The sequence below is a fragment of the Urocitellus parryii genome, unplaced genomic scaffold, assembly GCF_045843805.1.
Source record: "Urocitellus parryii isolate mUroPar1 unplaced genomic scaffold, mUroPar1.hap1 Scaffold_67, whole genome shotgun sequence".
Classification (NCBI taxonomy): domain Eukaryota; kingdom Metazoa; phylum Chordata; class Mammalia; order Rodentia; family Sciuridae; genus Urocitellus; species Urocitellus parryii.
The window spans coordinates 712,348-740,165 of record NW_027554122.1 but is presented as its reverse complement, the minus strand read 5'-3'; the positions used below and the strand labels follow the sequence as shown (position 1 = coordinate 740,165).

The 27,818-nt window shown below is 39.9% G+C and overlaps 2 protein-coding genes and 1 pseudogene across 2 annotated transcripts in view; 2 read left to right on the top strand and 1 right to left on the bottom strand.

The window, feature by feature from the left end:
- Window positions 1-3,318, bottom strand: part of LOC144252900 (DNA polymerase alpha catalytic subunit-like) — a 92,451-nt gene extending 89,133 nt beyond the window's left edge. Inside the window, 1 exon segment of the mRNA XM_077794947.1 lies at window positions 3,222-3,318. Coding sequence (XP_077651073.1) covers window positions 3,222-3,318 — 97 coding nt within the window.
- A 1,373-nt stretch (window positions 3,319-4,691) lies between these two features.
- Window positions 4,692-24,275, top strand: LOC144252899 (dedicator of cytokinesis protein 8-like). The gene is given in 12 exon segments (XM_077794946.1): window positions 4,692-4,829; window positions 5,182-5,282; window positions 5,922-6,114; window positions 11,081-11,224; window positions 12,403-12,534; window positions 12,982-13,116; window positions 14,496-14,585; window positions 18,836-18,906; window positions 18,908-19,067; window positions 21,535-21,678; window positions 22,905-23,011; window positions 24,182-24,275. Coding segments are annotated over 12 exon segments (1,509 nt in total).
- Window positions 24,276-26,337: 2,062 nt separating this feature from the next.
- LOC144252898 (Golgi apparatus membrane protein TVP23 homolog B pseudogene) lies at window positions 26,338-27,026 on the top strand (annotated as a pseudogene).
- Window positions 27,027-27,818: the final 792 nt, after the last annotated feature.

Genomic DNA, 27,818 nt, shown 5'->3' with positions numbered 1-27,818 from the left:
GTGAAATCAAGTCATTGTTAAAAATCACCTACAGTCTTACTTATCCACTGACATCAGATAGTATATTTGGCATGTTGTGAATTCAAAGAATGCTCAAAGACAAGTAAGAATCTTTATCCATTTTTTTTGGTTGCATTACAGGTTTGTCATATGTCTGGACCCAAACCCCAAGGAGGAGGAACCAAAATTTATACAGCATTCTTGAGTATGATGGCGGCTGCATTTGGAGTTTTGATTAAACTGCACTACATGTGTGATTATTACTTGTAAACAGATGATTAGATATTAATTAGACAATAAGTGATTGTAAAGCACTTAGAAAATAAAAGTGTTTATAAATACCACCAAGTAATAGCAACAATAATTCTTTACTGACTACACAGCTGCTAATGTCAGTTACACTGATTTATTCCAGCTAAGGGCAACTTTATTTTATGCCATCATATCTGTTTTGATACAGCAAAACAAAATATATTTATAACCATTTTATCATCAACATTTAGATAAATACATCTCATTTTGATTAGAAAAACATCTTTAAATACCTTTTCAAACACAGGTACAACCATTATAGTATGGTGTCCTTGAGTACTAAGAATTCGGGACCTCCTTATTGCTTGTCTTTCTTACGTCAAATATTTTAAATATTAGATGTAAAAATTTATTTTCATTTATGCAGTAAGTTTTTCATGTTGGGTCTGTTCAGTTTCTCCCCAGAACATTACAACTGTGCTTGGAATTGATAAATTTTGGTCAAATGGATGAGTGAAGGTCATTTTTTTTTTTGGCTATTATAAAAGTGGAAAAAGAATAAAATACATTTAAGAATTAAACAAAAACAGTTTCCATTTTGTCATTTTTTCCAAAAAAAAGTTTTGAAGCTCTATTATATCTCACCATTAATTTTTCTCCTAATGGCCATTATGGGTCATAGCTCTGTATACATCCAGTTCTTAATCCAGTGATGAATCTGGCAATGCTGCCTTGTTAATTTTTAAGTCATAAGTAAATGCAGGCACCTACAATGAATCCAGATGCTTGTATGCATGCACAGATTTGAAATGAACTAAATGAATAAAAGTGAAGAGTTCTTAATGTTTCATGCATTCAGAAGAAAAGAGGGGAGGGGTTATACTGAATGATGAGAAGTATATGAGTTAATAACCATGTTAATAAAGCAAACCTAACTACATTAAACAGTAGGGAGTGTAATATGGTGGAAAACTGTTCAACTTTGATTCGGGAGGCCTGGATCAGGTGATACTTCTATCACTCACTGTATGACATTGCCATGTCATTTTATATGAATTGGTTTATTCATCTGAAAATTTTTAGTATTAAAATTTGGCAATCTCAGTGTGCTAATCTGATATAATTTAATATGTAAAAGTGCCACATGAGAGGTGAAATTGTTTCCACTGCAAAATATTTTTTATTACCATGACTTTCCCAGAGTGAATGGAAAAGACATATGCACAAGTTTCATTACTTGGTATAATGGAGATTTTTCCAGACCATCAGGATTTCTTTTTCTTTAGATGGGATCTTGCTATATTGCTCAGGCTGGTCTTTAACTCTTGGGCTCAAGTGATCTTCTTTCCTCAGCCTCCCAAGGAGCTGAACTACAGGTTACAGGTGCACATCATCATGCCCAGCACACATTGTCAGGTCTTAGGCCCTAACTTTAAGCCACATCTGGAGAATGGGAGATGTGGCTCAAAAAATAAAAATTTGGGGCTCTGTATGTGGTTCAAGTGGTAGCGTGTTCACCTAGCATGCATGAGGTACAGGGTTCGATTCTTTTTTTTTTTTTTAGGGGGGAGAGAGGAGAGGGAGAGGGAGAGAGAGAGAGAGAGAGAGAGAGAGAGAGAGAGAGAGAGAGAGAATTTTAATATTTATTTATTCTTTTTTTTTTTGTTGTTTAGTTTTCGGCAGACACAACATCTTTGTTTGTATGTGGTGCTGAGGATCTAACCCGGGCTGCACGCATGCCAGGCGAGCGTGCTACCGCTTGATCCACATCCCCAGCCCCAGGGTTCGATTCTTAGCACCACATAAAAATAAAGATATTGTATCCACCTAAAACTAAAAATTAAATATTTTTTTTAAAATAAAAATAAAATTTGGGGCTGGGGTTGTGGCTCAGTGGTAGAATGCTCACCAAGTATGTGTGAGGCCATGGGTTGGATCCTCAGCACCACATAGATAAATAAAGGTATTGTGTCCATGTATAACTAAAAAGTATTTAAAAAATAAAAATAAAAATTGTAAAAGATGAAAAAATAATGAAATTCCATAAGAGGTAATACTGGTTTCTGGAAATCTTAAATTCTTCTGTCAATTTTACCCTCTATTTTCCATCTTCCTCCCTTCTTTGTAATAAATTCCTTGCTTGGTAAACTTGAGACTGTGAGAAAAAAATGAAAAGTGGAAGAATAGTGGAATCAGGAGTGATGGTTTTAGGGAAAGATTTGGAATAAATGTTTTACATGTGGCCTTAGTGATAAATTTTAAGAGCAGTATGGCATCTGGAATGGCATAAAGATTATAGCTAAATAATTTTAAATATTTGGTAGAATTGTCCTAACATTTTAAAACAATGTATGTAAAATCCCCAGCCTCATTACTAAAGATTGGAAAATAGAAAAGAATTTAAAAAAAAACTTAAAATTAATGCATTTTAAAAGGCTAAAATATATTTATTAATTACCTTATGATTTGCTTTTATCCACAAGTGATGAGGATGTGAAAGGTATTTTACCATTAAAAATATTAAAGCCAGGTGCTGTGGTGTACTGTTTCATGCCGGTAATCCCAGTGACTTGGAGGCTGAGACAGGAAGATCATAAGTTCAAGGCCAGCCTCAACAATTTATCAAGATCCTAAGCAACTTAGTGAGACTCTGTCTCAAAAAATAAAGAGGGCCAGGGATGGTAAAGCACCCCTGGGTTAAATCCTCAGAACCCACCCCCCCAAAAAAAATTAGAACTTTACGATGGGGCACTGAAGTATCCTCTTAGTCTGAGAGGACCCAAAGGTAGACCCCAAGGGAAGGATTCAAGTTTACGTAGTTTATTTGGTAGGCAATCCCAGGAAACACCCACATGAATGTGGGCAAGTGAGGCAAGGAAATACCCCTAAGAGGAGTCTTGTGTAAAGATGCTATCAGTCATTCACACCCTAGGATAAATTGCTGTATTCAGGCAATTCACATTTATTACAGGCCTTCTGAGGGTCTGTGCCAGGCCTAGTGACAGTAGACACGCCTCTGAAGAGAATTAGACCTTTGTCATCGCTTCCCTGGGCAACGCTGGACATGTTGACTCCTTTGGGGCTCGAGCTCCTATCTGCAAAAGGAAGACAGAGTCAGAGGGATGCTGTTTGGTCTCAGGATTTCATTCAGTGGGAATCATTTTCCACTGTGCTCTGAAGAAGCCGTAAATCATTAGATAAGCAACTGCAAGATACCTTTGTTAAAGTCATTGGTAGAAATTATTGACCTGAGAAGGGCCAAGGTTGTATGTTTTGTGTCACCTCAAAAATGACCCTCCTTGGCAAGAGACAGACAAGAACCACCCCACCACTGTGCATGCTGCGTTCAACCAGAATTGAAGGATTTTCAGCTTCCCCTCTGAAAGGAGAAAGGGCTCTACCTACAGCAGCTCTTGACTGACTTCTGTGTATATTTGGCTTTCTGCAATTTTGCTTTTGAAGAAAAGTTTTCCAGCTTGAATAAGTGACCTGATGAGAAGATTTTAGAATATCTATGAACCTATCAGCTCTGATGGCTTTTAGTGTCTTGCAGTTTTCCCTGTTTTCTGTAGGTGCCTGGGCATGTTCCCAGGGACAGAGAGGTCTAGGCACAGGACTCTGGACCAAGGTGTTTCCATGAGCTGATCAGCCAGGCCTGGGCTGCTGTGTCCCAGCACCGGTGTGGTAGTGGAGGAGGTTCTGCAGAAGCATAGGGGCTGTTCCTCCAGTTTTCCCAGGGCTACTCCTAGGCTGATCAGAGCCTGTCCTACCTTCTTGGTGGGAGAAAGCTTCCCCAGAAATGTAACCATCGTCCCTCCAGAATTATATTGTAAGAAGTGCATTCCAAGGGACCAGCTTGACCCACAAGTACTTTAAGGAGAGGAAGGACCAAGTTAGAGATTATCAACAAGATTAGTCCTACAGACACTTGTGAGGATAATAATCTGTTGCAATGCTCAGGGAATAAAGAAAAATATAAAGCATGTCACCTTTATCTTTTAACTTCAGCTTCTAGCCTACTCTAGGATTGGTTCCCACTAGAGTGAATGAGGGAATGTATGAATGAAAGAATGAATGGGTGAAGTTTTTTTTCTTCCCTTAGTGTGAGAGCCCTATTTTCCCAGAGCTCTCCTGCCTTCTCCAGTAATGTTAAATCCTCATTCTCAGAATCTTTTTCCTCTCCTCTCCCCTGTACCAAATCCTGTCTCACCTGTTTCTTCTCCACCATGTTCCTGTAAATTAATCTTATTCATGCAGAGATATTCACCAACAAGACCAAGCAAAATATGGGCAGTACAAAAGAGGTCTTCAATGAAATGAGTATGGTGGAAGAAATTTTAGGAGCCCTGGAAGTTGACAGAAGGGATAAGATGATATTCTGCAGCTGAGTCACTTGCCAGGGTCTATGGATCAAGACACAGTCTATCAGGTTTTGTGTGATGCAGTCTCCCCCTTTGGCTTTTGTAACTAAGAACAAGTCGTTCTCAGAGGTTCTAAAAACTCTGAAGCCTTGGAGAGATCCAGGAAGCTTCAGAAACATGAAACCCATGTTGTGGTCCCAAGCTTCCTCCTATCTGGTATAAAGAACCCTGATAATTCAGAGTAGAGCTTATAACCTTTCAGGTTACAAATAACTAAAACTAGTTCAAACAAATTTAAAAGAAAATTGTTGCAGTGGGAGGTAGCATGAAGATCCAGGGCTGTTTCACAGATCCCAAGGCCAACTCACATCAGGGTCTATGAAGCACATGGACTTGCAAACAACTGAAGAACCAAGAATCCATCTAGAGTCCCCTTCACATTTATCATTCAGTTTTTTTTTCCTGAGCAAAGCTTTTCTGTACCCCCCACATATGTTTTCTATGTAATCCTATCTCCTTTCCACAAACTAAAAAGCCAAAGTTATTTGAGGGCTTACATTTTTTGCAGGTGGAAGAACTTCTCTGCAATCTGAATAGCATCTTATATGACACAGTGAAAATGAGAGAATTTCAGGAAGATCCTGAGATGCTTATGGATCTCATGTACAGGTGAACTTTTCTGATAAAATCTAAAGGGCATCACCTGGGGATCCCATATTTGTCACTATGAAGTTCTTACTAATGTAATTACCATAGGTATATGGACAGAATTGTTTTGGATGACATCCAAAGATGTGTATGATAATCAGTAGAAATTAAAATTCAAAGTGGTTTGATTCATATACACATTTTCAGAAAGATCACCTTAGTTCACTAAAGTGAGGTACCCACTCTATAACACTATCTTCTGTTTAACTATTATCTGAATTGTTTTCTAAGTGATTTGGTTCTAATTGTAAAACTTTGACTTCCAGTCCTTGTTCTGTAGAAATGATTTACAGAGGCAAAATTGTTTGTATGTAACATCGTAAGAGGCACAATACTTTTGTCTTCTGTCATTATTTTGAGAAAAAGGAAAGGAAGATAATTGCTTTAGATTCATGACAAAGGACATTATTTTTTTCATAAAGCTATTACTAAGTGCTCTTGGGGTCAAGCATACCTTAGACATGGAACAAAAACAGTTGAGTCAAAGTATTTGACTTTTCTCTCATGTTTTCAAGATATAAGGGAAAATCAGGGTGAAAAAAAAAGTTGTACAGTGTCATGGCCTGCTGCCCTTAAAACTGTTACTCAATCTGTCTTCAGAATTGCCAAGAGTTACCAGACATCTCCCGATCTGCGGCTGACCTGGCTCCAGAACATGGCAGAGAAACACACCAAGAAGAAGTGCTACACGGAGGCCGCCATGTGCCTGGTACATGCTGCTGCCTTAGTAGCCGAGTATCTGAGCATGCTGGAGGACCACAGCTACCTGCCCGTGGGCAGTGTCAGCTTTCAGGTAAGGACACATTCAGCTTTACCCAAGAACAGTGAACTCAACCAGGAGACAATTCTGCCCACACCCCCTGCACTAACAATGTCTAGAAGCATTTTTCATTATTACAACTGGAGTTGGGAAGATGGGTGTTACTGACATCTAAAAGGGAGGGTGTCACTGAACATTCTACAATGCATGGGAGAGTCTTTGCCACTAAGAAGTGCCCAACCCTTTGTCAACAGTGCACATTTGCCTTCTCTAATTGCTTTGCCATTTTTTATTGTTGTTTATAATAATGGTACCTAGAGGAACAGGCACTTTAATAGGTGTTCTGAACTATTACTCCTACTTCACAGATGTAGGATGTGAGAAAGCAATTTTTCTAAGGTCATTTAAAGTCTTTCTCAAAGACTTATAGGTAGCACCATATAATGATAAGCAAGAAAGTACTTCTGAACATTGAAGAAAATTATTTCTCTCATGGCCCAATCTTTTGATTCCATTCCCCAATTCTGTAGGGTCCCACTCAGATCCAATGTCAAGAAAGAATGAAATTGACCTGGAAAGGGAAACAAAAGGCTGAATCCATGTTTTCTGAGAATAACCTAAAATTACTCATAGTTGACAAGGGGAACTTGTCTGCCAGACCTAGAAGATGGCTCAGTGGCCACTTGTTTGTATGTAACATCGTAAGAAGCACAATATTTTTGTTCTTCCTACATAGTTTAATACAGTCTAGAGAGAGAGAAAAAGACAAAGCAAAATCAGTGTTATTAGTACTGTTTTTTAAGAGACACAGTGTGTAGAGATGGCCATCCCTAAAACCATGAACAATACAGCTACAATAATAGAATTTTTTTTCAAGCCAAACTTACAAAGTCATTTATAGTGTTTGTATTATTCTTGTCTGAATTTCCATGACAGATTTTATGAAAGGCTTTGTTCTCAGTATTGTTCTTCAACATGGTATTGTGATGCTTTGTGAACCAGAAAGAAAGGACAATTCAAAGTGGCTTTCCCAGGCTTAGAGAATAAGTCACTAAAATGATTGCTGGAAGAGTTAGGAGCCTCTCATTTCTAGAATAGTGTTCACCTGCAAAACTGGGTTTCACCTCATGTTATTAACCCCTCCCTCCTTATGGTCCTCAATAACAAAAATATGTATTCTATTATTTTATTCTCAGTAAATAAATTTTATTCTCAGTTCAGAAATGTTTGTTATAAAAATCAGTAATTTATTTCTCATCCCAAAGCATAAAAACATTACATCTGATTTTGAATAACACAAAAGCAAAACAGAAAGTTATAAAAATTCTTTTAGGTTCATCTTCTTTCATCAAATTTATTTTGGCCACTTGATATTACCAAGGATAAGTATTACAATTTTTCTTTTTTTGTTTATTTGTTTGTTTTTGGTAGCAGGGATTGAACCCAGGAGCTCTTAAGCACAGAGCCACAGACCCACCCCTTTTTTATATTTTATTTAGAGACAGGGTCTTGCTGAGTTGCTTAGGGCCTCACTAAGTTGCTGAGGCTGGCTTTGAACTCACAATTCTTGTGCCTCAGTCTCCCAAGCCGCTGGGATTACAGATATGTGCTACCATACCTGGCTTTGTATTACAATTTCACTTTCCAGAAAATCTTCAGACTTATCAGTTAGAGTTGAATTATACCATCCCCTTTTTTTATTTTGTTTACTAAACTATTTCTTATAATTTACTACATTTTATTTAATATACTATATTTTATTTAATATTCCCCTATTATTATCTTATTCCTGTTTTTATATTTTATTTAATATTTAATAACTGAAGTATTAATTTCATTTCATTTTTAAATTTCATATGTAATAAGCCCTCTTATTCTTATTTTACTTATAATTCAGTTGATTGGCTTCTAATGAGACATACCAAGGTGAGACAGAATTGTTATTCTAGACCTAATATAAAAACTCCACATTATCCCTACATGGGAACATAGACCTCCATCTTTTCATATATCTTTACTCCTTCATTCCTGCTTTCAGAGCATAATTTATTGAGAATTTCTTCTGTCTTCATGACCTTTATATTCTAGCCAGAAAGATATCATATAATTAATTATTCCATTCTCAATCATAATTATGATAAATACTATTATAAAAAGACACAAAACACTGTGAGCTTTTAGACTGTGGTCCCACCTTAGGGTCAGGAAGGAGTGCAGAAGGTGAGAAGGAAGGTGAGGAACTGTGAAACACGGGTCTTCATGATGGACAGTACACAATGACTAGGTGTTCTCAGATACAGAAATGATGTCAAATTATGTCGTGCTTATGGGTGAACTGTTATTTCTCTCAAATGAGACATAACCAATCAGTTTAGAAATGGGTGCTTGAACGCGACAGAACTTACAACCCACAGTGCCTAAGGTACAAATGGAACTTACCAGCCCACATGAGGGAAGCAAGCCTGGAGAAGTACTCACCAACTAGAGCTGGAGACCTCAGAGATCATCAGATCCCAGAGTCATTGCCTCTTCCTGTCCTAGCCTCTGTTGGGCTTCACGCTCCCCACATTTACAACCTAAGATTTAGGTTTCCATTTCCAGAAGCCTGTTCAGAGAAAGTCTCAGAGTATCTTTTCATTCTGATGGGGTCATGTGCTCATTCTGAATCAATCATAATTGCCAAAGAAATCAAATGCTCCAACTAACTGAGCCAGAGTCACTGGTCTATACCTACAACTCTGAGAGGTTCTCCTAAGAAAATTAGGATGCTTTACATTGTAGAATGAAGGAATTCTGGGCAGTGTTATCAGATGTCCACTGTTAATCTCTTAAATGTTCTTTGCTTCAGTTTTTATCCTCATTCGGCTCCAATAAAATCGAGCCTTTGGAAAATACTTGTAAATTGGAGATAAGTCTGTGCAAGGAAAAATAACTTCGAGGTCACTGAATTCCAAGAAACTGAAATCATTGAAATTCTATGCCCTAGAGAGCAACATTTATTTCACAAATGTAGATATGCACACATTCTCAGTTTCTGCAACAAGTTTTACATCCCTAAGCCAGAAGCCAGGAAAGTCTTTCCCAAATCTTTTTCCTCTGGGTAATAAACTAATAAGTTGTTGAGCTTCATATTTATTTCTCTACATGTGGAAAATTGCATGCAATTCTAATAGTACTAGTTTCCTGAGTTATTAGATTCTTCCAACTGAATTTGTTGAACCTCTGTTATCTCCAATTCAGAAACATAATAGGCCTTCATTCTACATCTTAAAGCATACTAATTTTCTTTGGAAGAACCCTTCATAGTTTTAGGTATGGACCAGTGATGCTGGCTCTGTTATTTGAGCATTTAATTTCTTTGGAAGAAAGACTGGTAACAAAAGATTTTGAGAAACTCCACCTATATTCATTAAAGTACATTATGATATTGGATAACAACTATTTCTTCATTGGCTGCTAAAGTTGAACTGGCAGACAGCATTTACTTTACAAGCCATCTCTGATCTAATAGGTAGTGGTGACTGGAGCACTATGCTGAAAGAATTTTGAAAATATATCCAAGTTCAGAGGGGAAAGAGTGCTATAATTGACTAGTTATGTCTACCATGTGCACAGCAATAGGAAGGAGTGGCATATGTGCTACTGGTTTGCAATACCTAAGCTAAGAAGGTATTTAATTTATGCATTGTATGCCTTTCTTCCATAGCTGTGAGCCAAAAAAAAAAGACTTTTAACCTATCAAGAGTTAAAGTAATTGCCAAGATCATAGCTTTGGTAAGGCAAGCAAAGAGCACAATATAAAGAGGTACTTTACTCTCAGGACCAAACAAGTAAAGAATTAGCACTTCCGTAACCATGGGAATAAGTACTTCCCCAAATTTTGTGCCTTGGTTTTTTCATTCAGGTCATACTATCCCTGACCATGAGGCTCTATCTTCTATAATTTATATAAGTAAAAAATGTGTAGAAACAAAAATGTTCAGGGGAAAAAACACTAACTACTGCACTTCTGTTAAAAACTTCCATAAATTTGGCACAGTGGTGTATGCCTATAATTCCAGCCACTTGGGAGGCTGAGGCAGGAGTATTTCAAGTTGAGGCTCAGCAACTTAGTGAGACCCTGTCTCAAAGAAAAATAAAGGGAAATTCTGGTGATGTAGCACAGGCATAATCACTTGCCCAGAATGTGAAAGACCCTGGTTTCAATCCTTAGCACTTAAAAACAAAGAAAACACTTCCATAAAGAAACCATTGCTTGTTAGTGTTATCTTATCAATATAAACACAACTGGCTATTTACCTGAAAGTCAAGACTTCAGGAGAAAAACACAGAAGTCGGAGATTTATTGAGCTATGACAAAGAGCCAAGTTAACTGAGTGTTGGCCTTTGCTTTTTAAAAACCAAGACCCTTGCTGTTTGTCCCTTAGGGTTGTTTTTGCTAATGTGGGGTTGTTTCAACTCAATTGTTGTTATATGAAGGGAAATGTTCCTTATATAAAATCTCCTGGTGGTTAAAAGTAGAAAGGAAATGTGGGGGTTTGAAGACTGGATGCTCAATGTATGCTTTCAAAATGAATGTCAGCCAGGAACTCTTCTGGGTAGAACATCAGACCTGCCATAATCACAGCCTTGGTGAGGATCCTGGGGTTCTTTAATATTTATTTGTTTGTTTGTTTGTTTGTTTGTTTGTTTGTTTTTGGTACCAGGGATTGAACAACACAGAGGCACTAGACCACTGAGCCACATCCCCAGCCCTATTTTGCATTTTACTTGTAGTCAGGATCCCACTGAGCTGCTTTTTGCCTTACCATTGCTGACGCTGGCTTGAATTCCTGATCCTCCTGTCTCAGCATCCTGAGCCACTGAGATTACAGGTGTGCACCACCGTGCCTGGCTAGGATCCTGGATTTCTGCTTCCACACTCCTACCTTCTGGGTTCCTATGGTCCAGTATTCAACTGGTCCCATGTTCTCTGGGCTCATACTGTGTTTTCTTACAGAATATTTCTTCCAACGTGCTGGAGGAGTCTGCAGTCTCTGATGACACCTTGTCACCTGATGAGGATGGGGTGTGCTCAGGCCGGTACTTCACTGAGAGCGGCCTGGTGGGCCTCCTGGAACAGGCCGCCGAGCTCTTCAGCACGGTCAGTGTCCAGAGGGCATCCCAGGGCTGAGCTCGGGAATGCCCAGCCTTAAAGGCTAGTGAGCCCTCTCCACAGATGCCAGGGGCATGCAGGACAGGGGCAGGGCCCAGGGAGGACTTTGATGTGCACAGAGTGCATCAGCTCTCCAAGGGAGGTGGGAAGGCCTTTCATCACTGCTGTGTTCTGGTTTTCACTACATGCGTGTTGGCTGGACAGTAGTTTCACAGTATTATTTCCATTTAATAGGGATGGAAGCTAAGCCACAGTGAGGTGAAATGGCTTGACCAGGGTTACACAATAAATGACTCCCTCATTTTCTCTCTCAGAGAGAAAAAGATGGGAAGGAGCCACTGCAGGGAGAGGGCAGAAATCCATGGTGTCCTCCCTCCTAACAACCGAGTCATCTTCAAGAGCCTCACAGGCAGGACCAGCTCAGAGAAATGCAGGAGCAAAAACCACAGACACTCCCCACATTAGCCTAATCAGGGTCTGAATGCTCCAAATAAGAGAAAAAAAATACATAGAAGACGTCACTGGATTCAGATCAAAGAGAAAAGCCTCTTATCCATTTTTGCTTTAATGATCTCCTTCCCCCACATTGTAATCCATGTAAATATTTAATATTTCGCTATATTTAGAATAACCAATTTATTTTTCTCCCTATATTATTCTTTATTTTCTGCTTTTCACCTCCAAATTTTCTCCCTATAACTTCTATGTATATTAATTATTGTTTTAACCATTGTCTTCTTTTTTTTCGTGATTTCTCATTCAGGATTCAGAAAAGGTCCAATATACTCTTATTTTCTTGAAATTTTAGCTAGAATCCTGTTAACTCCCTGGTGGGCATGCAATGAACATCTGTCTAGAGGAGGACCTCTGACGCTATTTAAATACATAAAAGCTGCCTTCCTGAATGTTCTTAGTCCTCAGTGTCAAATCTTCTCTCCTTTTAGTCTGAGAAAGCCCTTCTCTTTCACATCTTCATATAGGACCATTTAGCAATGTGTCTGGGTCATTTTGAATGTTGAGATGCTGGGACAGCATTCCTGCTGTGTAAAATACTGGGACGCAGAGGTATATCCATTCTCCAGCACATTGTTTGCATAGTGAACTCTGGTTGCTCTTAAGTTTCCATTGTATTAAATTTTCTTTGATGTTCTTCTCCTCTCTCTAAGGGAGGCTTGTATGAGATGGTTAAGGAGGTCTACAAGCTGGTCATCCCCATTCTGGAAGCGCATCGAGATTTCCGGAAGCTGACCTCCACTCATGACAAGCTGCAGAAGGCCTTCGACAACATCATTAAGAAGGTAGCTGGGGGTCTTTGCTAATGGGTACTGTTACTGAGTGGTAGATGATCTTGTCCTGGAGATGGTGGCCAATCCTCCTATCTCTCTAGAAACTCATTGACCTTGAGCACATTACTGCAGTTCTCACCCATCAAACAGAAAAGGGCTCAAAACTGACAGAGGTCCAGATTTCACAGTGTGAAAGGCAGCTTGACTTACTTTATGACCTGGAAATGTGAGAATCTTTTAAATTCACATAAAATAAAGCCCAAGAAATCTTTCATGGGATTTCTTTCATTTTTATTTCCAAAATTTATTCTATAAACATTGAATTTGCTTAGTAGAGGGATTTTTGTTTACATCAACTGTAGAATTGATATGTTTGTAACATAATAAAAAACCCTTTTAACCCAGGGGATCCTTAAGAATGACATCACTAGAGAGAGGTTTTCTTATTTTGCTTAATAGGATCACAAGAGAATGTTTGGAACTTACTTCCCAGTTAGTTTCTATGGATCCAAATTTGGGGATTTGGATGAGCAGGAATTTGTTTACAAGGAACCTGCAATTACAAAGCTTCCTGAGATCTCACATAGACTAGAGGTAAGAAAAGTGATTTTGTGTGCTTGCCATTGTATACTTCACAAAAACAAGTTAGAGTGAATCACTACCAAAAATGAAAAAAAAAAAAGGCCAGGATTCAACATTGAGGTATATATACTTTTTCCACATTGCATTTATTATATGAAGGAGTAGCTGAGATCATGAGGTAAAGCAAGATTTGCATAGTTTTCCCCTAAGATCCTGTACATGTCTTTAAAAATTTATAAATCTACATCATGAATGTTTACTTTTCAGGTCTATATAAAATCCAGTCAATGTCACATCTTCTTATGCTCCATTCCCAATGTTAGTGATATATACTAACAGATGCAGAGTAAAAGGGTTTTTTAGGATGAAGTTTGCCATCTTAACTTCTAAGCAATCCAATCATACTTCTGAGTCACCCTCCTGCAAAATGTTGTGGCTGTCATTGTGGTGTTGCTGGACAGCACAGGCTGTTCTGATAAGGACATTCTTGACAGTAGCTGCAACCTGCCATCTACACTTGGTCAGTAATGTAACAATAAAAAAGCAGCATGTTCTGGCAGGAAAGGCTGAAAAGATGGACAAAAAAGAAACTGTATGAAGAAAAATCAGAAAAAAAAGAGAAAAGAAATAGTTATTGAAAGGAAGACTATCAAAAACCCAGGAAGAAACCCAAGGGGTGCCTCCAAAACAGCACCTTCTGGGGCTGAGTGACTAAGGTCCCTGAAGTGCTGACAACTATTAACCAAAGAGTCACTCCTTATTCTTTCTTGCTATTGCTTGGGATATATGCCCTTTTATGTCTGTAAACTTAAAACACTTTTGTTACCTAATTGCTCCTTGAACTATTATCCTTGCCAAATAAGAAAAGGACTTTTATCCTTACTTGACTCAAAGAAGCCATGGCCCAGAGTGGTTGGGCGTCTTGCCCAAAGACAATAAGCTCATAAGAAGGAAAAGTAGTCACTGACTCAGGCCAATTGGTTCCCTAATATTGTTCCCCTGACATGGAATTAAAGGTGTATATGTTGTCTTCTTGCACATAGTGGTTTGCCACATGATGGGAAGCCTGGTGACCTCTAAATTCTCAAGATACAAAAAGAGGTAAACTGTGCCATACCTCTGCAGATGCCTCAGGAAATAGGATGACGCTCACTAAATTCAAGACAGAGTTTACATTTTGTAGAGAATCATATATCAATTGATGGTGCTGGACTTCCTCATATTTTTATTTATGTCTCAGGAAATGCTGAACTGTGCTCATTAGCTCAGAGGGACTCTGAATAATCAATGAACAAACTGCACTTGTTCCAAACTTACTCCACTTCTAAGAAGACAGAAAGTTGCATTATGTTAAAAATTATCTTTATAAACTATTGTTTCCTCTTACCTAGGGGTTTTATGGTCAATGTTTTGGTGCAGAATTTGTGGAAGTGATAAAAGATTCTACCACAGTGGACAAAACCAAGTTGGATCCTAACAAAGTATGGAGAAAATTTGCCAAAAAGAACCATCAGGTTCCTGAGTCCCCTTATGCTACCTTAAGAATACAAAATGACCTCCCTCTGTCTGAATTGACTCACCAGTCTTTTTTTTTAAAGGAGAGAGAGAGAGAGAGAGAGAGAGAGAGAGAGAGAGAGAGAGAGAGAGAGAATATCTTTTTTGGAGATGGACACAACACAATGCCTTTATATTTTATTTTATTATATTATTTTTTTAATGTGGTGCTGAGAATCGAACCTAGGTCCCATCCATGCTAGGTGAGCGCTCTACCACTGAGCCACAATCCCAGCCCCTCACCAGTCATTTAAAGGAAACCAAACATTTTTGTCTAGGGCTCCATTACAGATTTATTAGGTCTCCAATCTGCCCCTGCTCCTGCCCCCAGTACTAGGGATTGAACCTAGGAACATCCTACAACTAAGCTACATCCCAAGCCCTTTCTGTAAATATTTATTTTGACTCAGGGTTTCATTCAGTTGCCAGGTAGGCCCTGAATTTGCAGTCTTCCTGCCTCAGCCTCCCCAGCAGCAGGAATTACAGGTGTGTACAACCACATATTTGCATATGTGGTTATTAGGTCTTCAAGAAAACATACTCAAAGGCATGCATCACAACAGGAGCTTTCATTTATCAAGCCCCAACTGGAACTGGGGATGTAGCTCAGTGACAGAGTGCTTTTCTAGCATGTGGGAGGACCTGGGTTCAATCCCCAGTATCAGAAAGAAGAAGAAAAAAAAGCACCTACAGGGTTCCTGGCACTGCATCAGACCCTTTATCATCCTTTCATTTCATTCCCAAACAGCTCTCAAAAATAGACTTTGTTGGGGCTAAGGATGTGGCTCAAGTGGTAATGCACTCACCTGGCATGCGCGGGGCACTGGGTTCAATCCTCAGCACCACATAAAATAAAAAATAAAGATGTTATGTTCACCGAAAACAAAAAAATATTAAAAATTTTTCTCTCTCTTTCTCTCCTCTCTTTCTCTCTCTCTCTCTCTCTCTCTCTCTCTCTCTCTCTCTCTCTCTCTCCCTCTCTTTCCCCTCTCTCTTTAAAAAAAAATTAAAAATAGGCTTTGTTGTTTCTGTTTCCAGATATGAAAACTGAGGTAATAGAAATGTTGGGCAATTTTCCAAGAGTATCAAAGTGACAGAGCCAATACTCCAACATGGGGTCTGTCATGTCCAAACCCACATCACTGCTCTTTACTGGCTTTCTATAAACTCTTTAGACTCTCAATTTACAACATATTTAAAAAATGTAGACTTCTGCCTGACAGCTATTTTTCCCCATACTTTTATCAGTCATTGTAATTGTACATAACAGTGGGATCTGTTGTTACATATTTGCACATGCCCGCAATGTAATGATATAATTTGGCCAATGTCATTCCCCTGACTGTATTTAAAGGTATCATTCTTTAGGCTGCAGGTACTCCTTCCAGCTGAGTGCAGGATCTCTGTGCTGTTGGAGAAATGACAAAAAGGGCTTGACCTTCAGTTTTCCCATGTTTATCCCAGGCTATTCCATTTCACCCCATCTATGTGTACCTCAATACAACTCTGATGCTTACCACCCAGAATTAGCATCAGACTCCACAAGCTCAGTCCTCCATCGAACTCAGAGGCACTCAGCCACCGAGACACATCCCCAGCCCTATTTTGTATTTGATTTAGAGACAGGGTCTCCCTGAGTTGCTTAGTGCCTCGCTTTTGCTGAGGCTGGCTTTGAACTCATGATCATTCTGTCGCAAACTATCAGGCTGCTGGAATCACAGGCGTGTGCCATAGCACCTTGCCCACATTTCTAACTAGCTACAAATTTAGGAGTACCCATGACACCTCTAAGGTCAGATAATTCACTAGAATGACTCACAGAACTCAAGAAATACCATTCTTCTGATTACAGACATACAGTGAAGGGCACACATAGGCGAAGGTCTGGGATAGAGCACATAGTTTCTGTGCCCTTGCTGAGTAGAATCCAGGCACAGTACTCTGCCAGCACATCACTGTGTTTGTCAGCCAGGAAGTTCCACTGAGTCTCCGGGTGACCAGTTTTTATTGGGGTTTCATGACATAGGTGTGTTTGAATAAATCAGTAGCCACGTGATAAAACACACTGTTCAGCCCCTCCCCCTTCTCAAAGCTCAGGGGGCTCAAAGTTCCAGCAGTCTGATCACAAGATTGGTCTTTTTGGTGACCACCTGAAGCTATTCATAAGCCCAGGGCTGGTCACCTTATTAGCATAACAAAGACTCCTGTCACTCAGGAAATTCCAAGGGTTTTTGAAGCTCTGTGAAGAAAACAGGGACAAAGAGCCAACATATTCTTTATATTGCCACAGGGGGAGAACTGCCTGCCCGGTCCACTTCACAGCACATATGATGTTCTGGGCTGCTGGAAATAATGCAATGCAGGTGCTACAAAGGGCCAGGGACAGGGGGCACTCACCATCTGATATAGCACTGTATGTGAACTGTGAACCATCCAGACTCCTCCCTCAGCTCTGTCTTCTGGGATGTTATGAAGATGATGCAAATAGGGAGGAACTAGCCATATTTCAGAGTTTGCTTTTCTTCTACATTTTTCAGAATATTTGCTTGTTTAAGACACATTCCTAGCCTAGACTTGAAAATAGTAACTGTGATAAGAGTTGAACTAAGCTTTAGACAGAAATATCTGGAGCCCTTGGATTGGCTGAGTGGCCCAGAGCAATCTGTGCATAGTGTAAACTATGCAGAATCACCACTAACCTCAAGAATCACCACTAACACAAGGAGCACGTCTCCCCTCTTCTTAAATCCCCAAGGTGGGTTATGAGAGCTTGGATGAGAACCTAAATCCAGAATCACAACCAGATTTCATTATACCAAATAGTGATTCACGGTCTGAGGTCAGTGACCCCACCCGTCCACTCCCCTGGGAGGGTGTCCCAGCATCTGTGCCCACTGCCATTCTTTTTCTTTCTTTCTTTATTTTTTAAAGATGCCTTTCTGCTGCATAGTGGTGCACACTGTAATCCCAACGACTCAGGAAGCAGAGGCAGGAGGATGGTAAGTTGGAGGGAGGTTAGCTTCAGCAACTTAGCGAGACCCTGCCTCAAAAATAAGAAAATAAAAAGGAAGGGGATATAACTCAGTGGTAGAGCACCTGAGGGCTCAATCCCCAGAACCATAAAAAAATAAAAATAAAGATACCTTCTTAATTAATAAGCACCTTTTTCACTGTGTGTGTGCACACATGCATATGAGTATGTTTAAATGTTGTACATACAGTTAAATTCAATGTTTTCATTTTAGTTCTTTGAGTTTTGACCAATATGTGTAGCCACAATCATGATATATCACTCCAAAACATTTCCCAATGCTGCTTTGTAGTGATTTTCTGTTTCCAGCCCTGACAGTCCTTCATCTGTATTCCATCTCTGTACCAGTGTCTCTTCCAGAAAGTACCCATGTGGAAACACACATAGCCATTTGAGGCTGGCTTCTCTCACTTAGCATGGCCCATCTGGTGCATCCATATTGTTCTGGTTCAGTCCTGCCTACTGATGAATACTATTCTGCTCTCTTCCTGTGCCACCGTTTGTTTATCCCTTTGGTTTGGTTTATTTCTAGTTTTTGTCTTATGAATAATGTGATTATCGACGTTTGTGTACAGAGATTTTTGTGGCTATAAGTTTTCATTTCTCTTGAACACCCATGTAGGTAGGAATGAGATCGCAGGGCTGAGGGCCAGTTCATTAACTATATGAGAAGTTGCTAACCTGTTTTGCCATGTGGCTGTGTATCCTGCATCCCCTCATCTGTGCATGAAAGTTTCAGCTGCTCTCGGTCCCTGCCAGCACTTGGTACTATTAGTTTTCTTAGTCTGACCATGCACACTTTCTAAGTGTGTTACAGTCATGGTAACTCTGGAAAATAAAGCTTGGCTCTTGGGAATAGCAGTTTGCAAATCTCCATTCTGAGGCTTCTGTTGGATCCGTCTGCTCTGCTTGGAAAGAGCAGCTGGAGTTGGAGACTCTTCCACAGGCACATTCCTCTCCTCTTCCTCTTGGCCCTTTCTTTCCCTGGGGTGGAAAGGAGGAGCTGCCGGTTCTGAATGCTCCCTTGATACGCTCAGCCCCAGTAGCTTCCACGCGCCGCGCCGTGTTCCAGCATGCCCTTCAGTGTGTCATGGATCCTCTTTGCAGAATGGCTCATCTCCTCCTTCCCCTTGCCTCTCCCTCCAGGCCTACATACAGATCACTTTTGTGGAGCCTTACTTTGATGAGTATGAGATGAAAGACAGGGTAACCTACTTTGAATTTCAACCTGCAGAGGTTCATGTACACCACCCCCTTCACTCTCAAGGGACGGCTTCGTGGAGAGCTGCACGAGCAGTACCAGAGGAACATGGTCCTGACCACCATGCACGCCTTCCCCTACATCAAGACCAGGATCAGCGTCATCCAGAAGGAGGAGGTAACATGCCCAGAGGGGAACAGCCACCATGAAGGAATGGGCCTAGGTGAGGCAGGCTGGAGTGGAACATGAAGAGGGGCACACTTAAAATACTGTGATTGACCCAGCAGCTTAGGAGGCTGAGTCAGGAGGATCTCAAGTTCAAAGTGAGGCACTAAGCAACTCAGTGAGACCCTGTCTCTAAATAAAATACAAAATAGGGCTGGGAGTGTGGCTGAGTGGTTTACTGCCCCTGAGTTTAATCCCCAGTCTCCCCTCCCCCCAAAAAAAACCCAACAATATATGATTGAGCCATACCCTCAAGATTCCAGGGAATCACATTTAGGCATGTACGTGTTTTATAGCCCTGTTTTATATTAACTATTCAACACTTTAGAGCTATATCTCTAGTGTAAATACGTTTACATATTTAATTGCAATGTTTAATATTTATTTCTATTTTAAATATGTACTTAAGTAAAATATATATACAGTTGTCCCTTCATATCCTCCACAGCCATCCAGTCAACCAACTACAGACTGAAATACTGGGGGAGAATCATTTCATCTATACTGAACACATACAGACTTTTTTATCCTCTCTATTCCCTAAACAATATGCTTTGACTCTATTTACATAGCATTTGTACTGGGTTAGGTACTATAAGTCATCTAGAGATGGTTTAAAGTACAAGAAGTATGTACACATACTATACCATCTTATGGGAAGGGCTTGAGCATCCTCAGATTTGGGTATGGGAAGGGGTGTCCTGGAACTATGCCCATGGGATGAATTATTTAAGTTTTAAATATTTAATGTAAAAATTTTAAATACCTAAAAGCTCATAAATGATTTAGGCATAGTTTTTTGTTAATTATTAGAGACAGGTGCCTGAGTGAGGAACCCCATGGAGTTAGTGGTGTGTTATTGGAAGAGACCATGAGACAAGTGAACCAACTGACTTCTAGTCCACGCTTCTTCTGATGACTTTGCACAAGCTACTTGTCCCCAATTTCTTCATCTATATATTGACAGGAAAGACCTCTGCATACAGAAGACTGTTGACCTGTTTTAATAGGACTGATCAAAAAAAATCCTCAATATTGGACTTAGTAGCACAGCCATATAATTCCAGCAACTCTGGAGACTGAGGCAGGAGGAATGCTAGTTCAAAGCCAGCCTCAGCAACTTAGCAAGGCCCTATGCAATTTAGTAAGACCCTGTCTTAAAATGAAAAGGGCTAGGAATATGGCTCAGTAGTTAAGTACCCCTAGGTTTAATCCCCAGGTTAAAAAAAAAAAGGAAAAAAAAGAAAGTTCTTAAACCACAGAATTGTTCAAAATTATATGCTATAAGCATTTTATTTTTCTTTAAAACAGCTACATGTCATCTTTTTTTATATATAGTGATACAACCTTCTCTGATTATGGGTTCACTGATCACAATTCATCATTGTCTTTCTTGTATAAACCACACCCATAGTGCATTGTCCATGATTTTCAGTTTTGCTTTCTGTAAAGAAGAATGAGGCCTTAAAGATTCTTGTTTAACAATACGAGAGTAGAAAGCTTCTAGATTTTTATGATTTCTTCCCCTAGCATTTTATAGTTGTCTTGAGCACACCTAATATGACAGGAATTTTTATAACAGCTCACTTTCATGTTGTCTTGCCCAAGCACTCAGCTCAGTTTTCTTAGAAACAACTCTTTTTCTATCCACACCCATAGTTCATCAGTTTAGGCTTTATTTAATTAGATTAGGTCATTAAAATAACAAGTATAACAGGCATCATCAAGTCAGTGAGCAGTAGATGGCTTGTGAATATCCACTTCATTGGGCAAGCACAGCAATGGCTGAGCCCGTCAGCCAGTGTTGAGTAAGACAACCGTGTCGGCAAAGGGGTTTCACAGAGGGCACAGAGAGCATGACCTGGGGATTCAGTCAACAGGAGGTGGGTTTGGAAGGCATTCCTGTGTTTCTTATTGTTTTGACTTTTGAACACTAAATTATTCTAGGCATAGCACAGAAATAACTTGATTACCTCACTGAAGGCCTCTGTCCAAATGGGGTCACATTCAGAGCTACTGGAGGTTAGGACTTCAACATATGAATTTGGGGGATAGGAATCAACCCATCGCATTCAGGATCAGAATGGAAAGAACTTATGAATGCAGACCTAATAGAACCTTGCTATTGACTGCCTGTGTCGTTTTATAGAACTTAAGCTTATAAATCCCCCTTTGAGTATAAAATGGAAAGAATGGGAAAATAGTTTAAAAGAATAAATGTTACATGTATATAAAGTTCCTGGAACGTGGTAAGTACTCTGGACACGTTAGGTCCTTCCTTCTTTTAAACCTATTAAGATTACTCAAAAAGTCTTCGCTGCTTTTTCAAATCCAGGTGCCCTCTCTGATATAGCTCCAGGTTTGTTCATGGCTTGTGAGATCAGACAGTAGCTTCCCCATATTTGTGTCTTATGTTCAGTTTGTTTTGACTCCAGTGGAAGTTTCCATTGAAGACATGAAGAAGAAGACCCTGCAGTTAGCAGTGGCCATTAACCAGGAGCCCCCTGATGCAAAGATGCTTCAGATGGTGCTTCAGGGCTCTGTAGGAGCCATTGTAAATCAGGTAACAAGTGAGTTGGTGGCAGCTCCTCTAGTTCTCAGTGTTTTGGTTGTGATGTCTACCTCCTTCCTTGGGGTTGATAAGTCTGATCCACGTACAAACAATGTTTCTAAATTTAAACTGAACACTCGTGTGGTTTGGAAGACTTTTAGGAGGCCTCTTTTTTGTTTAACAACTTAAGGTAGAAAAGAAATCCTAGAGATAAGCGGACCAGGTTTAAGGAATGCCACATCAGGGCCAGACCTGGCAGTATGATCCAGGACTGGGGTCCTGTTGAAGAGAGCTTAGTCATGCCCGGTACAGGCAAGGTTGTTTCAGGACTTAAGACTAAGCTAAGCCTCTCTGTAAGAGAGAGGAGCAAAGGCTTAGACCATCCAGCTCCTGGATCAGTCACCAGATGAACTGACAGGCCAAGGGCCTTGCCAGCAAGGAGTTCCTGGGAATCAGGCTCCTTAGGTCACTTCAGACCCGACTAGACCTTCTCAGACTTCTTAGAACTCTAATTCCTAAACTCAACATGGGACTAACCCTGTCTCAATTGGAGGGAGGTACTAGCCTAGAACTCTCTATTCAGTGGGCCCCCTTAATGTCAGTTCTAGATGCTCCATTGTCCCACACTCCACACTCAAAAATTCAAGGTGCATCATGATTCTTTACTCACTGAACACATTCTCCAACTGAGGATTCACTAGCAAAATTCTGAGTCCCCTTAACATCAAGAGAACTGAAACAGCTACAGGAGAAATGACTGTTGCCTTTCCAAGATCAGAAAATAATTAGGAAGATTTTGTTTTTGTAAGGTGCCAATCCTTTCATGGAAGACTCAGTAAATCCATAGCCACAGACTATCTGAGTCCTGTACAGCTCTCCAACTCTAACTGGCACTTGTGCAAAATGATGTCAACACTAGGGTAACCAGATAAGTGGGTATGAGCAGAGAGATAAGGCAATTTTTAGAAAAACTGGAAGCACATAATTTTTGATGCATTTGCTTGACCTTTATGTATCAAGGAAAGCCTATTTGTACCTGTGAGTATTCTCCTAAAACTTAGGATTCCTCCTAAGGAATCAGAGTTACCTGAGAAGCTCAAGACTTTCAGTGACTTTTTGTTTTAGTCAAACCAACTACAAAATTAAATGTTAAAACTAAGAAGCCACTCCAACATTTTCTCCAAATAATGTAATTTTCTTTCCAATATCAATTTTGTTTTCTTACTTTTTTCCATCAGGGACCACTGGAAGTAGCCCAAGTGTTTTTGGCCGAAATTCCAGCTGACCCAAAACTCTATCAACATCACAACAAGTTGAGGTTATGCTTTAAGGTATTCATAATGAGGTAAGAATGGAAATGGGTGGGGATTTCAGTAAGCAGTGGTTCTCTAAATGTGTTCCCCATACCAGCATCTTTAGTATCACTTGAGAACCTACTAAAAAGATAAGATGGTGCTGGAGGTATAGCTTAATGGTAGAACACTTATCTAGCATGCACAAAACTCTGGGCTTAATCCCCAGCACTGCAAATATAGAAAGGGAGGCAGGGAGGGAGGGAGGGAAGGAAAGAAGGAAGGAAGGAAGAGGGGAAAGAAGGAGTCTCAGGCACCTCTCACCTACCCAATCCCATGGGGTGGGTTCCAGCAATTTCTGCATTAAAAGTTCTGCTGGGGACTGGGGTTGTGGTTCAGTGGTAGAGCGCTTGCCTAGCACATGTGAGGCACTGGGTCCAATCCTCATCACCACATAAAAATATATAAATAAAATTAAGTATTTTATTTTATTTTATTTTAAAAGTCCTGCTGAGTGATGCTGATGTGCACTGAAGTTTGAGAACCACTGCAGTAGAGCAGTACTACATCTACTACTAATAAGTAATTTATACTTGAACTGTGAAGTGCCACTTCATGCCTACAATCTCATGAATGGCTCACAATCACAGTGTAAGACAGGTACATCATCATCCTCATTTTACAAAAGAGGAATCAGAGGTTCAGAGATGGGATGTGATTTCACTTACAGTCACATAGCCAGTCAGTGGCTGAGTTCAAACCAGGTATTCTGCATCTGAACAGTCCACATTTCCACCAATGTTCTGATAGTCCACTGATGCATTAGCATCCCAGAAGTTCTTAGCATTGACAATTTTTGTAATTTCCCAAATCATAAATAACTTGTTTTTAAAAACCGAGAAAGAGATACTGCCTCAAATGGAGAGGTAAAGGTAAGGTTCTCAAGCTGGGATTTTGCAAAAGTGTCATCCTGAAGACACTTCCCCTTGTCACACAGGCCTCATCTCTGCTTCTGAATTCTGCAGTGGAACTGGCTTCCAGAGCAACTGGGTCAGCCTGGACAGGAAGTAGGTCTTTGGGCACTCTTGGAATCTCTTAGAATATAGACAGGTGTATTGCATCTCTGAGACCTTTAAAGAATTACTAGGAAGGATGTGATGGCATTTCACCTACAAGAGAAAAGGACGTCAGAAAAATGTATGCCAATGTTTCTTTTTATCTAGAATCTTAGAGCAGCAGTTGGGATTTGGATATGAAGTGTCCCCTAGGAGCTCCTGTATTAATATGGGAATGTTCAAGGAGGAATGCTTGGATTAGGGGAACCATAACCTTAGCACTCCATCTTAATTTGAATATGGACAAACTAGGTGATAACTGTAGGCAGGTGGGACATGGCTGGAGGAGGTGGGTCACTTGGAATGTGACCTGGAAGGGTTCATCTTCCCTGTGGCCCTTTTTCTCTTGCTCTCTCTGCTTCCTGGCTACCATGATATTAACCCTCACCTTGGGCCCAGAACAATGGGGTCAGCCAACCATAGACTAAACCTCTGAAACTATGAGCTCAAAATAAACTTTTCTTCCTCTAAATTGTTCTTGTCAGGTATTTTTGTCACAGAAACAAGAAGTTGACTAACACCATAGCATATAAAGGATAGGAATAAGCTTACTTGACAGAATTAGGAGAAAGGAGGCCAAAAGTTAAAGTTTGTTAAAGTCATTGAAAACTCATCAGGATGCTAGGGTTGGGTGAGGTTGGAAATATGGCCTTCAAAGGTTGCAGTGGTCCAGGGCTCTCTGGACTTCTGAAGGGACCTGTGAAATCTTTAGTGAGTACTTTCTGTGACCCAGGTATGATATTAGGGGAACAAGAGCAGGGAGCATCTGTTCTTGATGATCCTCCACACCAAATAACAACACAAAGCAGCCTGCACTAAGAACTCTAAGTGTTCTAAATATAGGACTACAGAGATAAGAAAAGGCAGGTCCACTACAGAATGGAGTGATTAGAACAGGCTTTGTGGAAAAACACCACTTAAACCTTGTCTTGAATATCTGTTGGGAAGAAAAGGGGTAGTGGGAAGAGGAAGCCATTACTGGTAAATGAACCATCATGACCGCAAGACTTGGAGTCAGGAATGCAGACGGTGCTTCTGGACTCCTCTCAGTCCTGCTAGAGCAGCATGTTCTTGAAAGCCTGCCAGGACAGGAAGCAAAGGTCAGAGAGGCGACAATATTAGTAAACAGGACTTTGCGTACAGTTTAAATGTAAAGGGAAGCTTATTAGGGAAGAAGTGATTTTCCTTTTGCTTATAATTCAAACTGATTTCCTGTACTACATCTTCAATCTAATATCTTGTGAGTGTGATCATCTCCAGGACTCCACCTGGTTAAATATATCTAAGAAATCCTTATTGAACTCACATTCCTAATTAGCTCCCAGCCCCAGAAAAAGTTACTACAAATGGAGCTGAGAAAACTAGTCTCAGGCAAGAGACACAAAAGACAATGGGATTTTCTAGGAATGGTCCTTTAATGATGTTATAATTTAGTTTTTGAGGATGTTATCTATCTTTATCCCAACATGGCTTGCAAAAATGCTAAATTTGGGGCTGGGCATGGTGGCACATGTCTGTTATCCCAGCAGTTTGGGAGGCTGAGGCAGGAGGATCTTGAGTTCAAAGCCAGCCTCAGCAACGGAAAGATGCTAATCAACTCAGTGAGACCCTGTCTCTAAATAAAATACAAAATAGGGCTGAGGATATGGCTCAGGGGTCAAGGGCCCTTGAGTTCAATCCCTGGTACTCCCTACCCTCAAAAAAGCTGATTTTTAAAATTGAATTCACCATTTGAAATGCTATTCTCCACCCCTCTCAGTGATCATTCCCATCCTGATGAGACCAGACTGTAGGCCCACTTTCCTGGCTGCCCTTGGCCTGTGGCATTTTGTTCTGGGAATGCCAGGAGACCATCAGTGCTTCCCAAACTTCCCTGCACTTACACAGGACCTGGTCTTGTCAAAATATAGGTCCTGATTTAGTAGGTCTGAGACTGGGGCCTGACACTGCACTTCTAATCAATTCCCAGGTGCTGATGCTACAGCTGGATAGAGGAGACTGAGTAAAAGAGGCTGTAGAGTTTGCTTGGTTGCATCCCTTTCACATTTTTCCCCTACCCCAGACCTAAACCCCTCAGGCCATCTCTGTTGTCATTGGCCTCTTTTACCTTCCCCATCTTCCCTTCAAAAAAGTAAAAGTTCTCAAACTGCTACTCCTCCAACCAACATCAGCAAACCCTTAGCACAGCTTCCTGCCACATGTATGGGGAGACAAAGTCCTAATTCAAATGGGACAAGACGAAGCGGGGCTGGCACACAGTTGCCATGTTGTCTCAGGACAGCAATGATGACAAAGATGTTTCATTGTTTGACACAGAAGAGACAACTAATAGACCAAGAAAATCCAAAACCCGACATCCAGTGGCATCATTTCTCCATTTGTTCTTCCGAGTCAGTGCCATTATAGTCTATCTTCTCTGTGAATTGCTCAGCAGCATCTTTATTGCCTGTATGGTGACAATTATCCTGTTGTTGTCATGTGACTTTGGGGCATGAAGAATGTCACAGGTAGACTGATGGTAGGCCTTCCGTGGTGGAATCATATTGATGATGATGGAAAGAATCATTGGGTGTTTGAGTCCAGGAAGGTATCTCCTCAGGAGAATAACACTGTTTTAGAGGCTGAATCAAGAATCTCTTGGTTAAGACTAATTGCCTGTCCAGTGCTATGGGTGATATTTGCCTTTAGTACTCTCTTCTCCTTCAGAGTGAAGTGGTTGGCTGTGGTTATCATGGGTGTGGTACTACAGAGTGCCAACCTGTGTGGTTACATCAGGTGCAAAGCGGGCAGCCAGAAGAATTTAACCAGCATGGCTATCTCGTATCTTAGAAAGCAGTTTTTAAAACAAAACACTGGAAATGAACAGAGAGAAAGCTTATGTTCTCTGTCATATTGGGGAAGGGCAAAGAGATTCTTGATTATGAACTGTTTAGAGCTCAGTCCAGTTGCATAGAGGAACATTGTTTTTTGTTTGTTTTGTTTTCACTTACAAAGTTACTATTAAAACTGTTTTCTTTTTTTAAACAAAGTTTTTATTTTCTTTTTCTAGTAGTTGAGGCTGGGAAGTATGATGATATCACTAGAAACATTGTCAGAATTTATTTTATGGTGTACATATGTATGCATATAGTAATGTATCAGTATATCCCAAATTAATGTGTTAGGTTTACACATATTACAGAGATATTTGCATTTTGATCCATAGAATATAGGATATTCTTAGTCTATCTTAAAGGTATGTGTGTTTACATACTATTTCTGTAGATTATTTTCAGAAATAAGTTGATTCCATGATTAAGAATAAGCACTTGGCTTGTGTATGAGTTAAAAAGTTAGAAAAAATGTTAATTTTAAATATATACTTCATGTTGAAATTGCTTACCTTAGATATGCACAAGTGAAAACCAAATTCAGGCTGGTAGTGTTAACTAGTTTCTAAGATTTTCTTTTATTTTTATACTTAAGGCCTAAATAATAAATGGAATCTTTATAGTTTATGTTTAAGGGATACCCAGGGATTGCTGCTATTCTACTTATTTCATGGAAAGGATAGTCAGATTTTTATTTTGGAACTTCCTGGAAATTCTTTGGTGGTCTTTGGACTAATAATATCTTTTAGTACTAAATTAATATTATTCTTATGTCATAGTAAGAATAATCATTTAAATATTTGGTGTAATAAATGCCTAGTGACATTTTATTTTATGAATCTATTTTTTCTTGCTATAAGGGGGATATTATAAAT